The sequence below is a fragment of the Bos indicus x Bos taurus genome, chromosome 25 (genome assembly GCF_003369695.1).
Source record: "Bos indicus x Bos taurus breed Angus x Brahman F1 hybrid chromosome 25, Bos_hybrid_MaternalHap_v2.0, whole genome shotgun sequence".
NCBI classification, from domain to species: Eukaryota; Metazoa; Chordata; class Mammalia; order Artiodactyla; family Bovidae; genus Bos; species Bos indicus x Bos taurus.
Window position 1 is genome coordinate 38,870,439 of NC_040100.1, and position 14,682 is coordinate 38,885,120.

A 14,682-nucleotide genomic window follows, 5' to 3' on the forward strand; every position below is an offset into this window, starting at 1 on the left:
TGCCGGGCACCGACAGGGATGGCGTCACACCAGAAAGGAGGGAGGCGACTAGCAGAATCCACTTTATTGAGTGCAGAAGCATTTTCACAGGTCAGAGGAGACAGCCCACGGCCAAACTGACCCCAACTCGGGTGTCTGCTTGACAGGCGTGAGGACTGGCTGCCCAGGACGGAGCTCCAGGACCTCTGAGGCGAGGCGAAAGCCCAACTTCTGGCTGCTAACCCCAGGAGAAGTCCAGAAAAAGAGCAGCCCATCTGGGGAGGCCCCCACCCTCCCACAGCTCTGGGGCCTGAACTTGCTGGCGATCTACTCCCAGCACAGGAAAGACACCCACCTAGGTGCAGACACAACAAGGAAAAGGGGAGCGAGCCAGCCTTGGGTCAGAGGTGCGGGGGCCCTGGCAGCAGCGCTGGTCCCAGAGGCCTGGGCCAGCCTGCGGACTGCTCCTGCTGCCAGGGCCGGGGGGCTCGGGGGGCGGGCCTGCACCCAGCTCAGCGTTTGGCCCGCAGGCAGGATGCTGACAAGCAAAGGCTTCAGTCTCTGGCTTTTATTGGTTGCTTGTTTTCTCAAGGCCAGCATTAGGAAAGTCACCTGAGGTGGCAGTTTGGTCGTGGGTGGAGGCAGGGCGGGCCGGTGGACAGGAGGCAGCGCAGTGTGGAACGGTGGGTCCTTCACATGGAGTACCAAGCCAGGAGGCCGGCGGCCAGGGCCACGCTGGCGGCCAGCAGGAACTGGAGGCCGGGCCTTCGCAGCACAGCCAGGGCTGCTCCAAAGGGGCAGCTGCTGCCTTCCAGGGCACCTGCGCAGCAGCACCGAGGGGACATGCCGTGAGTGGGGGCCAACACACCTGCCCCGGGCGCGCAGGACACGTGAGGCCTACCTTTGTCTAGCTGAGCAGCGTAGTAGGGGCACTTCCGCAAGTCTCCTTTCCCGTCGTGCACGGGAAGCCCGTCCTGCGTGGGCAGTCTGCCGTGCGCAGGAAGCCCGTCGTGCGCAGGGAGCCCGTCCTCCAGGGTTTCTTTGGCCAGCAAGGAGCCAGCCTGGTCCAGTTCATTGAACACCTGCAGGTGCAAAGGATCAACAGCCATCACCAGCCTGTGTCCCCAGACGGGCCGAGCAGGCAGGGACGGGAGTGTACGGGGTGGACACCTCCCCCGAGGGGGAGCTCTGGGAGGTGTGGCTGCACCTGTGCTGCCCAGGCTGAGAGCCCACGGGCGGACACCCCCAGGGGGCAGACAGGAGAAAGGAGAAAGCACTGCCCCCCATGCCGTGGGATCCCCAGCACGTTCTTGCTGGGTATTTCTAGCAAGAAACAGGAAGGTGGGAGGAGGCAGCCCTGGCAGGGCTGGCTGGTCCTGAGGGGCCCTCAGGCCTATGCTCAGGCCGGCACTTCCCTGGAGCGGAGGGCAGGGCCTGGGCTCTGGACACAGAACCGGCCTGCCAGACTTGGGCCTGTCTAACAGCTACTTGTAAACGGAATCATTCTCTTTGGTTCTCTCTCTGAACTTACCAAGCAGGACTTTTCACAGCAACCCTTGCTAAAAAGGGGGAACTCCACATTCCTTCAGACCAGAAGCCTGGGGTGAGAGGGAGGGAGATAGCTCCCACCTTCCCGACCCTTCAACATGCTGGGGTGTCACCTTCCCAAAGCACCACACACAGGCTGTTGATCACACAGGGTGGAAGCCTGACTGGGGTTGTGCCTGCTGGCCTGTCTAGTTGCTAGACTTGCGCTCAGGCAGCCTATCTGTCTGAGGGCACTGATGCCCCTCAAGCGGCTCTGGGGCAGCCCTGCCGGCAGACGCCCTTCCCGCCTGGCCCTGGCAGTACCTGCATGTTGAACTCAAAGGCCTTGTTGGCCTCCTCCACGATCTTCTCTTTGGTCTCTAGGTTCAGGTCGAGGGCGTTCATCCTGGCCCGGTACAACTGCTTGAACTGCTGTGCGTTGTCCACATTCTCAAACAGGTAGAACTGGGTCCCTTCCCCCGTACTGGGGAGTTTCAGGGCCCGCTGGGCCACCTTCTTCAGCACCTGGCCCCCCGAGAGGTCCCCCATGTAGCGGGTGTAGGCGTGGGCCACCAGCAGCTCTGGTTCGTTCTGCCCCACCTCGTGGATCCGCTCCACGTACTTCCGGGTGGCCTCGGAGCACTGCGCCTGCTCCTCCCAGTGCTCGCCGTAGAGATACTCCATGTCCCTGATCAGCGCCTTCTTCCGGTGTAGCTCCGTGGGGAAGTACAAGGGGGCAAAGGCTGGGTGGTCCTTGTTCCGGTCGATCTCCTCCTCCAAGGCGGAGTAGGTGAAGTACAGCGCGGTGGTGGCCAGCTGCCAAGGGCGATGGGGAGACCATGGGAGAGGGCCAGGGCCTGGGCCAGCAACTCCCAAGCCCACTGCCCACACTCCTGAGCACCCCCTCCGCTCCCCACTTTTACAGTGAGTTATTTCACGTGTGCAGGAAGCGTTTGTTTCTTAAAGGAATGACATGGTGAATTCTTTGGAACACAGATCACTTCCTTTACATCACTACCTTATTCCTTTTAAGACATGAAACCACAGCCTGATGCTGAGAAAACATGAGGTGTGGAGGAAAGCTGGGGGATAGGCAACCCTGTGGGACTAAGGGCCCCCAGCCCAACCCAGTTCACGACTGAGGGCACAAACCTTGAATAGCTCCTTCCTGATGTTGCCTTTCAAGAAGTCCTTGACAAACTGGGTGTTTTCCGCCCGGTCATGTGATTCCTTGGTCCCTTCCTTCAGGAGCTCGGAAAGGTCTGCCATCCTATGGAGAAAGCATGTGCGAATTAGCCTTCCAACTCCAGGCTGACCACTCGCCGAGCTCGAGGCAGAGGCTGCTCAGAAACGTGATTCCAGCCTCTCAGCAGGGAGCAAAGCACAGGCAGACGTGGGTCTGCTCCCAGGACTCGGACTCTGGATGACTCTGACCCACTCCACCGTGCCCGGGTCTCTCTGAAGCACCCAAATGAGTGATGCTTGGCTTCTGTGCCCGCCCGAAGAAACACATACCTCACCCTACCACAGTGTGTGCTGACCTCAAGGAACAGACGACTTTGGGGAAGGTGTCTCCCAGGATCCACACCCCTGAGAGAACAGACCGTGCACCTCCTGGGGTGGCCCAGCTGCTTTCCTCCCACCTTGGACCCACAGCCCCTGAGGATGACATGAAGCTGGGACCCGGCACAGAAGGATGGGACTGAGAGCGAGGCTGGGGAGGCAAGAGCCAGGACCAAGGCCTGTACTGCTGAACAAAATCACACGACAGATGCCAGCACCAGACAAGGCAGAGAAGGTGCTGGGCAGGGACTCCTGTGCATCCACACACCTGTCGACCAGAGCGAGAAAAGCCTGGCGTCTCACGGCCCAGGCTCTGCTGGCCTCTTTGGGAGATTGGCTCATATCACTCATGTGCTGCCAACAGTTTATTTTCAGCAATTATTCCAAGATGTAAAAAGAGAACTTTGCCAATGACAGGGCTATAAGGAGAGGCTGAGAATGATGAAGAACAGGCCCGGGTGACTGGAGGCTTCAAGTGAATTGCCCCCAACCCAGTAAGGAAAGCCCTGGAGTTAAGAGCTACTCCCACATCTGAGGGGTGGAAGACACTGGAAAGGTGCCAGCTTTGCCTCTGATTACCCTTGCTCACCCCAGATGACAAAACGCTCAGAATTCCAGGAAGAAGAAACGGCCAGGAGCATCATCAAATCCCATGACTCAGCACTTGGAGCAGTGCCTGTCCTGCCTCCCTGCGTGGGCCGGGGGCGAGGGCGAGGCGGCGGCGGGGCACGGAGCATCCTGGGGCCCGGCAGCACGACCTGACTGCACCACGGCTGCCACCACTCACCTGGTGTGGTTTTCCTTCTCTGGGACCCCGGAGATCTTTTTCTCCGGCTCATCCAACCCCTCTGAGGTCTCCAGTTCCGCTGACATGGCTGCTGCTCTCACGCCTCTGGTCCTGCGGAGACAGGGGAGCAGGGGATGTGGCGCCTGCGGCAGTCACTCCCCAGGTGCCCGCCGGTTCTGCTCGCCCTGAGCAACACCACAAGGAGGCGCCACAGGCCTCGGGGAAGTTTTCATAAAAATAAAGCTCTGCTGTCACGGGACCGTATCTGCACTGGACAAAATGTGAATATGGACAGTGGTAATAGCACTGTATTGATGCTGAACTTACTGATTTTTATAACTGCACTGTGCTTATTTACAAGAATGTCCTTGTTTTAGGAAACACACACTCGCATAGTCACAAGTAATGGGGCATATTACCTGCAACTTGTCAAATGGTTCAGAGACAGAGTGTGTGCGCGCGCGCGTGCGCGCGCGTGTGTGTGTGTGTGTGTACAGGCACATACACTGCAGCGGGGGGGACATACAAGTGAAGCACTAGAGTCAGTGCTGACGGTGAACCTGGATGAAACATACACAAGGATTCTACGTACCGTTCTTACAACTTTTCTGTATTTTTGAGATTATATCAAAAGTTACGTAAAACATAAAATAACAAAGGAATATGACTTAAATAAAAAAAGCAGCAGTGCGGCAGCTCTCAGTGTGGCAGCGAGCGCATCGGAACCAGCCAGCCTGCCTGTTAGAGGCGGGCGCCCTTGTGCAGAGAGCATCCCCTCGGGGCGGCTCCAAAGGCCCCTGATGAGCTGCACCGAGTCACCACGCGAGCAGACTGCCTCCAGCCCACTCCAGACTCTGCCGAGCTAGAAGAAGTGACACATGTAGGCCAGTCGATGCCCACTGCCTCTGCGTTCGTCAGCCCGGGAGATCTGGTCCTGGAAGGCGCCAAGTTCACGCTCCACCTGACTGTGCGACGGGGGAAGCCCATCTGGGAACAGCAGCACAGCTGCCCCAACACCAGCAGTAACACAGGACCAGAGCTACTATCACTGGGGCCAAATCAAGCCAAAGGAAGGAGAGACCTGAACTTTCTACCTCAACCCGTGTCTTCTTACCGAGCGTTACTGAGCTCTGCCCAGAAATAGGTGTCTAGGGGGACAAAGAAGTATAATAAATGATCCCCGAAAGGATAAAAAGCCACTTCTATCTCAGCCCACAGATAACCACCATTAGTATGTTGCTGCATTTCCTTTCTGAGTTTTCCCTAGATGACATCTCCTTTGTTATCTTTGGAGATATTACAAGGCCTGGTTTCGCTCAGCAGTCTTTCTGAAACTTCTCTCAACTTTAGATTTAGCATTTATACAATGGAATTAATGACAGGAAGGATTAAGAACACAGAAGCACAGTGCCTGCCACGTGGTAAGCACTCAGTAAATATTAGATATGATGGTGCACTTGTTCCAGGAACGCTTAGAAAATAGCAGAGAGTAAAATAAGCCAGACAAGGCATGATACTCTTTCTGTGTGCAATCTTTTTAAAAAAAGGTTCAATTCAGAGAAAACAATGGAATGGGGATTGCCTGGGAGTGGAAGAAATGGGAATGGCTGGTAAAATGGTAAAAATTTTCAGTTATATTGTGAATAAGGTCTGAGAATCTAATGAAAAGCATGGTGACTATAGTTGATAATTGTTGTTCAGTCACTAAGTCATGCCCTACTCTTTGCAACCCCATGGAATGCAGGACTCCAGGCTCCTCTGTCCTTCAGTATCTCCCAGAATTTGCTCAGATTCATGTTCATTGAGTCAGTGATGCTATCTAACCATCTCACCCTCTTCTGCCCCCGTCCTTTGCCTTCAATATTTCCCAGCATCAGGGTCTTTTCAAATGAGTTAGCTCTTCGCATCAACTGGCCAAAGTACTGGAGCTTCAAGCATCAGTCCTTCCAATGAATATTCAGGGTTGATTTCCTTTAGGATTGACTGGTTTAATCTCCTTGCTGTCCAAGGGACTCTCAAGAGTCTTCTCTAGCAACCCACTTCAAAAGCATCAATTCTTTGGTGCTCAGTCTTTTTTATGGTCCAACTCTCACATCTGTATATGACCACTGCAAAAACCCTAGCTTTGACTATATGGACTATAGTTGATAATACTGAACTGCATAACTGAAATCTGCTAAGAGAACAGATCTTGAATCGTTCTCATTTCTTTAAAAGGGTAAATATGTGAGGTGATGGATATGTTAAGTCAATGTATACATATACCAAGTCATCACTTTTATACATTTTTAAATATATTACAATTTTATTGTCAATGATACTTCACTAAAGCTGGAAAAAAGAGGGAATAGAAATAGCAGAATATAGAAAATGGGACCTCCTCCTGACAAATCAGATATACTCTCCTCTATAAAAATGCTGGTGAACACTGTGGTGCAGACTGTTTTTTTCTGCAGCAGCAGTTTATTTGTGCCAGTACCTCCTCTGGCACACCCTCCACCCTCTTCCACTGGTCCTGCCCAACAGCCCTGAATTCTGCATCCCCATTCCCAGAAGGCCAGACTCTAGCCCCGGGGACAGGGCCGCAGCTGTCTGCTTCACTGCTATAGCTCCAGGGCCTCGGAAATAGGCTCTCCATAAAAACACTTGCTGAAAACAAATCAAAGGAAAGAAGGCACACGGGAAATACTGTAAAGCGTTCCACCAACAGCAGGCGCCAATGGACAGCAAGGCACAATCTGCGGTCTACCACCTCAACAGGTTCTAAACTCAGAACAGGGTTGAAAAATTTTGCTTTGAAGGAAGGGTAGATACCAGTTTATCCCATTCCAGCAGCAATTATACTGAGTCCCTAACGCAGGCTGAGCACTTCCCTGGTGGCTCAGTGGTAAAGAATCCACCTCAAATGCAGGAGCCACAGGAGAGGTGGGTTCGATCCCTGGGTCGGGAAGATCCCCAGAGAAGGGGAGGGCAACCCACTCCAGTATTCTTGCCTGGACAACCCCATGGACAGAGGAGCCTGGAGGGCTACAGTCCATAGTGTGGCAAAGAGTCGGACACGACTGAAGCAACTTAGCAAGCACGCACACAACGCAGGCTGAAAGTGCCCTCTGGCAGGAAGGAGAACATTCTCAGGAAGGCTCATTTAGCATCTTCACCCTACACGGGCTGAGTTCCAGAAAGAGGGCCGCCTGGAGGCCTGGCCACTATTCCTCGAGGGAGTGGCCGGGGTGGGAGGGGCGGGGCGGGGGGATTTAGGAGCCACCTTGTATGTCAGAAACAGAATTCACTTCATTCTTTGAAAAGCTACATGGTCAAACTTGGTCAGGCTGACTTCTACACTCCAATCCTTTCTCTTTGCAGGAACCACTATAATCCTAGAAAATCAAAGGCCAAATCAAGAACATGGAGCCTTTCTAGACTGTAATCCATAAGAAGCTGCCCCACCCTGCATCCGACAAAAACAAAAAGATCCCAAAATAGTCCACTGTGGGAAATATACCTCAAGAGGTATTAACAGTAAGTAATCTGTACCAAAATGATAAATAGCTATACTATAACATTTGAAAAAAGTCACCCAGCCTAACAATACAGGGCAGGGCTATTTAAACAGCAGCAAACAATGGAATCCTGGCACCACGGCAACAAGTTGACGGGCAGTACCCAGGCATGAAAACGTCTGCATCAACTTCTTTGTTTAAAATAAGTGGCTGAGACTTCGCCTTCCAATGCAAGAGGTGTGGGCTCAATCCCTAATCGGGAAGCTAAGATCCCACATACTTCCCAGGCAAAAACCAAAACATAAAACAGAAGCAACTGTTAACAAATTCAATAAAGACTAAAAATGGTCCACATCAAAACAAAAAAAATCCTAACAAAAAAAAAGACCCCAAACACTGACTAGGACGACGGATAACTAAGTACACCAGTGATGGCAGGAAGGGACTCTGGAAAACTATAAATACCTGTTGTTTGTTGGACATTTTAGCCAATTGGCTCCTTCTATGCAAAGTGGCTCCATTCTTTTGAAAGCAGGAGGGACAGGCAGGGGAGAAGGAGGAGGGGGACAGAGAGAACAGGACTGGGGGAGCCGTCTAAGTCTCTGTGCTACACCAGTGAGTCCCCAGAAGTCCCCAGGGCCCTTCACTGTGCTCCTACTAATTCCAGAAATGTCTATCTATAGAGGTCAGGCCCTCTTCTTCTACTTCCCGACAACACCGTGACCCTCTGTGTATAAAATCTGCTTCCACAACCCTGTAACCCCTGTACTCCTAGCTATTCACTGATCATGACTGGTTTTCACTCCCACACCTGCTCTGAGAGAAACGGCAACACTGTCCTGATTACCAGTGTTCTCTCTGGTGCACCTGGCCCAGCAGATCCAGAACACTCATTTCAAAGCCTCTGCCCTGGGGAATGACAGGCTCAAGGCTCTAGGGCTTCTTAAAGAACAGACAAATTCAAAGACGTTAAGGCCTGCTCTACAAACTCACGTCAGCAAACCTCAGGTCAGTCAGCCTGGCTGCCAGACAGAAACGTGATCCCCACTCCCTCCCCCAAAGGCACAATGGAGACTTCAGCTGTCACAATTCTTTTCTTCATGCCCATTCTTTTCCTTTGCCCTGGGAAACCACAACCAGGGAAAGGGGCAGGCTGCAGAGTTGGCCAGCACGTGAGAGGGAGGGGGAAGTGAGGCGGAAAGGCAGTGACCGGTGGCTGGAAACAGTATAGCTCTCCTGCCTACTGGAATCGAGGTGGCCAGACACCAACTGCCACAGCGCGCAGATGGAGGCCCATGACCTGAGGGGGAGCTGGTCTCCTGTGCGCAGAGATGGCGGCCAGAGGGAAGGTGAGGGGCTGCTCGCTCCCTGCACAAAGGCCTCCACTGGACACCGGAGGCCCTGGCTGCCTCGAGAGGGCTGTGTGAGGCTCAGGGTCCACTCCAGTCTAGAACTGGCATCACAGCCACAAGGGCCATCATCCTGTTTTCCCTGTTAAGCTGGAAGCATATCCTACAAGACAGAGCAAGACTCCCTCAGGCTGAGCTGCTCAGAATCCAACACCACGTTCCAAATCACGTACAGCCCAGCGCCCTGGGGAGCCTCCAGCTTGAGCTGTAATGGATGCCGTTGCATAAATGAAATGCCTACCGACCAGGCTAGGTAAACGAAGAGGGTGGTGAGACAGTGACAATAAGTTATGGATTCAATTCTAAAATACCAAACAAAACAATAAAAATTTTAATTGGGTACTACACCTCTGAGTTAGATGGTGTGAAATCTAGTTTTACTTTTCTTCAGCTCTGACTCCATCCCCTCCTCCTTCCCTTCTCCCCACCTCCACCCCTCTCTCTGGTGGTCCGTTTTTTTCTAACTACAGACTTGTTTGTAATTCCTGTGCCTCTGAGCTGGCCAAGGCCATTCTCACTCACAGGGCCCAAGGGGGCTGGCACCCTCGTTGAGCGGCCAGTGCTGTGTTTCTCCTGCGGCTCCCCGAGAATTCACTGCTCCCCTCCCAGGGTCTGCCCCAGAGTCCCTGCCCCCGGCTGCTCTCCCCGTATCAGGGCTGGGCACTGGCCCCTGACCTCTCCACCAGGCCCAGTCCACATCCACACCCCCCTGCCCAGGAAGGCTGCTGCTCCTCGCCTGCAGGCCTGTGAGGGCAGGCCCTTCCTGGGGCTCTGGCTGCTTTTCGTAGCCAGCACTGCAGGTAAGGAGGCCCTTGGCTCCTTCTGTCTCAGTCCTGCCTCTAGTCACTGGTGCAGCTTTCTTCCCACAGCCCGTGGATGTGGGGGGTGTGTGTGCATGTGTGTGTTTTCCACTCTTCTGGCTGAACTAATAGCTTTCATCACATCCACCTCTGTTTATGATCTCACCCCACCTACTTACACTGTGACATTCAGGAGGGTCACGGGTAAAAATGATGCCTCACTGCTCACAAAAACCATGTACAACACAAATGTCTTCAGCACGTAAATACGAGCATGTGCCCTGAAAATGTCTTCAGATGATAAACACAGAACAAGACGCTCCCTTTCCTGGGCTATAGGAGCTGTTCCTTCCCTATATCCCCTGAAGGCTTTTCACCCCTCTGTTCTTGTTGAACAATCCCATAAAGCAGGCTAAGTCAGTTCTTAATGGTGCCACATACTCTTTATCAGGCAGGCCTCAGCAGCTATGAAGAAACAGGTTATTTACCCATCACACATATTCCTTTCTGAGTGTCTATGAAAGAAGAGTAAATTCTAACATGCTACTTATAAGCCTAACATGATCTGGGGGACAAACAACGCCAGGACAAACAAACACAGGAGCCAGGGCTCCTGTGGAGGCAGCAGGAGGGAGGAAGCCGGGAGCGGGACAGTGCAGCTCTCAGCCTCCTAACCTCGGGCTCTCTCCACGTTTCACCTGTGAAATGGGAGGAACACCTACCCAGCACTCAGTACAAGACTACTATGAAGATCAAATAGATGACGAAGATGAAACCACTTTACAACAGGTGTCAACGTTACAGAAAAAACTGAGAGTGAGCTGTTTATTAACTGGTCTACCCTGGGAGACGAGACACTTCTGGTGAGCTTTTTTCAGACCTTGCTACGACACCAGGAAACTCAACAAGTGGAAGAAGCCCTATTCCCGGATGCAACGTGGAAATAGACTTGCTCTCCTGAGCACTGTTTAAAATCCAGTATTGAGAGGGGTAAACCTCACACCGAGGGCCAGTTTTGCATCTCATCTGGCAATGGATGTGAAGAGGGGTGCAACCTGCTTCCTGCAGTAAACGACCACCTGACCGTCCCTGCGCTGCTCCCAGACCTCAGGGAGGGCTGGAAGTTGGGGGGCAGGAGGGAGCTCAGTGAACCTGTCAGTTTACAGGGGTCACGTCCGGGCTCCCACCTGCTGTTGATTACTGCTCTAGACCCAGCTCACCTTGAGGAAGGGAAAGGTAGATGGGCCCTGTCCAAAGGATGAGGTCTTTAGAGTTAGAAAGGTTTGGGCTGCAATTTCAGTGTTTAGTAGTTCCATGGCTGCGGTAAGGCGTATCGTTCTGAAAGCTGAGTTTCCACATCCATAAAACTGGGTAACAAAACTCTCTTTGCTCCACATTCTCAAGTGTGCTGTGAAGACTGAAGGAGCTAACGTGTGTACAAGGGCTTCATGAAACTAACGCGGCTGAAAAGTGCTGATGATCTCTTGAGAAGTTGTTGGACAAAGTGAACAGGTGGGTGGTTCTGAAACACTGAGGATGAATATGAAATCTGATGTATCCAAAGGTAATTCTGGGCAGTCAGTTACATGTGAGGACTTGTGACTCTGGCCTTTTCCTCTGCCCGTGTCAGGAAAAGGGAATTCCTGTTCTTTCTGAGGTGAGATCTGTGACCGCTGCAGCTAGAAAATTCTCACTGCAGATGCTGCTGGACGCTGGCTGAGCTGGGTGTTGGGAGCAGTGCACAGGGCCGACTCAGCTCTAATCCAACAAAGCAGCCGAGAAGAGGGGCCTCCCAAACCCCTGAGGAGACCATATCCTATAGGTCACCACCTTCTGAGTCTATAGAATGAATGACATGAGGTCTCTGAACTCTGGTGCTGCCACACCTCAGGAATTCTTATACACAAGCTTCACCCCTTTCATTTTGGTTACTGGGTGAATTCAATCCCACAGTTAATTGAATGGATGACTATTAACCTCTTGACAAAGAGCAAGTTCAGACAAGCAATTTTGGAAAAGTGAGGAGTCTAGGGACACAAAGCTCTTGCGTCAGGTTTACTCAACACACACCTGCATATCTGGCAACAAGCAACCAGAAAGCAACTAAGGGCACTAGCCTCTTAGTAACTTCAAAAACTGGACTCAGGAAGTCTAAGACTTCTCAGGCAGGTTGTGTTCGCTGGGGAGCGGTGGGCTCATCTCTAGCACGTTCAAATACAGCTGAGCAAGAATTCAGACACTGCGATGATACCTGAAACGTTAAAAAGAGCAGAGAAGGGGCCAGAAGTCCACTGGCTGCTGGCACCAAAGATGCCACTTCCTACTACAAGACCTGCTCTGTTTCCTGAGTGTCACTGGGTCTTGGGGCTGAGAAGACAAGGCTTTTTAGTCCCATGAGAAGCACCTGAGGGGTGGGGGCTGAAGTCATGACTGAATTCTAGAACAGTCAGGCTGGGATTTTATAAGAACAAAGCTTAGGCACCAGATAGCCACAAGGCCAGTTGTAACAGCATAAGTTCTGATGAGACTGTGGGTCACCCCTAGGCACAATCAAGCAAAAATCCTTCCAACTTTGGAACAATCTAGAAAGCATGTGTCCTATGGATTAAGTGGTCAGCCACATTTTCTTTCATTCAGGTGCAACAACTGTCACCTGTGACCTCGGCTTCTCTCATAAATGATGACATAAACAGTGTTGGGAGTGGCAGGAAACCATGGGGGCTTAGGATGCTGCTGCCAAATTTCCACCTTGGAAAACCTAGAAGTGCTATGGGCTTCCAGGTGATTTCCTCTTTACATGCATGTGTCCTCTGTACATGCATCATGTCTGACTCCTTTGGGACCCCATGGACTATAGCCTGCCAGGCTCCTCTGTCCATAGGATTCTGCCTGCAAGGATACTTGAGTGGGTTGCCATTTCCTCCTCCAGGGGATCTTCCCAACCCAAGGATCAAACTGTCATTTCAGGTGTCTACTGCTTTGGCAGACAGATTCTTTTGCCACTGAGCCACCTGGGAAGCCGTTTCCTCTCTACAAACAGACTCAATAGAGCCTCCCAGCAGGGACCAAAGGCCCTCAGGTTCACCCAGAAGGGGCGGTGCAGAGGAAGACCACTGGACTGAAGTCTAACAGATGTGGACACGCCATGTTAAGTCACTTCTGAGCAGGGTCCCATGACTATGAAGGAAGTAAGATCAAGAGAACTGAGTAACACAGCCAATGTCACTCAGAGTGAACAGTCAAGCTGGGACCAAACTTGAGTCCTTCGGAATGCAAGGTGGTTCAGTGTCCACAGCCAGGCCTCAGTGGCACACAAAGGTGACACCGGTATGGTGTCTACTGACAGGACTACTAGCCACATGGGAACTGAGGTTATGTTACATGGCACTTCTGCTCACAGTGGAGGGGTTGGCTAAACCACTGAGTGACACTTGTTTTTTAGTAGAAAAGCGAGCTCAATCCTATGGTTGCTGAGAAGTATATGCTCAGGTTCCCATCTGAAGACTATACCGCCACCCCTAACACACTCACCTTGGCTCACTCAGATTACAGGGCAACCCGAGAAGGCTGTCCTCTGGCGGGCCCTGCTTTTGTTGACTAGCAGGGCAGGCCAAGGCTGGAAACGGCTGGTCCCAAGGGGGAGGATGGCGCCCACCCCCCCACCCCCCAACCTCAGTGCTTGGAGGGAAGCAGCCAGATCTGCCAGGTCCTGGCAGACGCTGAAGCCGAGGCTTTGGGCATCCTGACCCCACGGGGAGGTCACAATAGGTAAGGCCTGCAGATTTCTATAGTACCTATTACCATAGAAACTACAGAGAATCAGAAGAGCTGGTTTTAAGAACCTGAAAGCGTGTTCTCCACATGTTGAGATCTATTCAGTCCAATCTTCCTGTCTACTGAAAATATACTCTGCCTTGGTAACAGGAGTGTGATGGACAGAAAATATATCAACATATAGGTCTTCTAAAATCAGCAACTCCACAGGCCAAGGCACTGGTCAATCGAATGAGGCGGCTCCTCTGGCTCACCTTGGACCTGTTTGGGACCCTAACATGCTTCCACAGGCCTCAGAGTTAGGTATTATTCTCAGGCATTTTCACAACTGCCTAGACTCTGGCAGTAGAGGGGAGGGGGGGGTGAAGTGGGTGCAGACAAACAAGCCCTGACCAGGAATGGTAACTCCCAAGAGGCTGCCCTGTCCTCACAGACATGCGTCTACAGTGGCAGCGGACCAGGAGCAACAGCCACCGGCCTCTCCAAGGGCAAGAGGCTCGGCTTCTGGCTCCCCGCAGGCCCGGCCTCCCAGGGGCAGCAGTCAGGGCCCCAGAGCAGGCAGCCCGCTGCCACTCTGCTCTCTGGTTCCCTGTACTAATAACAAGGCAACAGCTCAAGGAATAGGGGTGCGCAACTGTCTTCCTCCCTCGGTGTATCGGGCCCGATTCGTACATGGATGAACATGTCCCTGAGGAGGAGCCAGGAGTGGAAAGGTAGAGAAAATATACTGCAGGTGATGTGAGAGTATTAGCAGTCAGGTGTAACACCAGCCCTCTCTTCCAATCTAAAAAGCCTCTCAGAGTGACAGCTGACTTACAAGGATAATCTTTAACTCAATAAAATTTTTCTTAACAGACAAAACATTCAGAGTCTTCACTGTTAGTAAAACTCAGGGGGACAGTGAAGGACAGGGAAGCCTGGTGTGCTACTGTTTACAGGGTCACAGAGTCAGACAAGACTCAGTGACTGAACAACAACAATCCACCTGCAACAATCCTCAAAACCACACTTGAAAGGCAGAAAAATCAAGGTGGCAGAGTGATTACTTAACAAAACACCCTTAAACTCTCTTTCTAGACACCCCAGCTGTTCGCTAAAATCTTCTAGGATCCAAGGTCAGAGATAACAGGTCAGTACATACCACATCAATAACCTCAGATACGCAGATGATACCACCCTTATGGCAGAAAGTGAAGAAGAACTAAAGAGCCTCTTGATGAAAGTGAAAGTGGAGAGTGAAAAAGTTGGCTTAAAGCTCAGCATTCAGAAAACTAAGATCATGGCATCTGGTCCCATCACTTCATGGCAAACAGATGGGGAAACAGTAGACACAGTGGCTGATT

The 14,682-nt window shown here is 52.1% G+C and overlaps 1 protein-coding gene across 2 annotated transcripts in view; it reads right to left on the reverse strand.

Moving 5' to 3' along the window:
- Positions 1–46: 46 nt before the first annotated feature.
- HMOX2 (heme oxygenase 2) overlaps positions 47–14,682 on the reverse strand; it is a 28,146-nt gene continuing 13,510 nt past the window's right edge. For both annotated transcript variants that reach the window (XM_027528119.1, XM_027528118.1), the window contains exons 2-6: positions 3,857–3,967; positions 2,659–2,776; positions 1,831–2,322; positions 881–1,061; positions 47–799 (exon numbers count right to left, since the gene is read on the reverse strand). In XM_027528119.1, the coding sequence (XP_027383920.1) occupies positions 672–799; positions 881–1,061; positions 1,831–2,322; positions 2,659–2,776; positions 3,857–3,942 (1,005 nt within the window). In that variant the 5' untranslated portion in view covers positions 3,943–3,967 and the 3' untranslated portion in view covers positions 47–671. The remainder of the gene's footprint in view (positions 800–880; positions 1,062–1,830; positions 2,323–2,658; positions 2,777–3,856; positions 3,968–14,682) is intronic.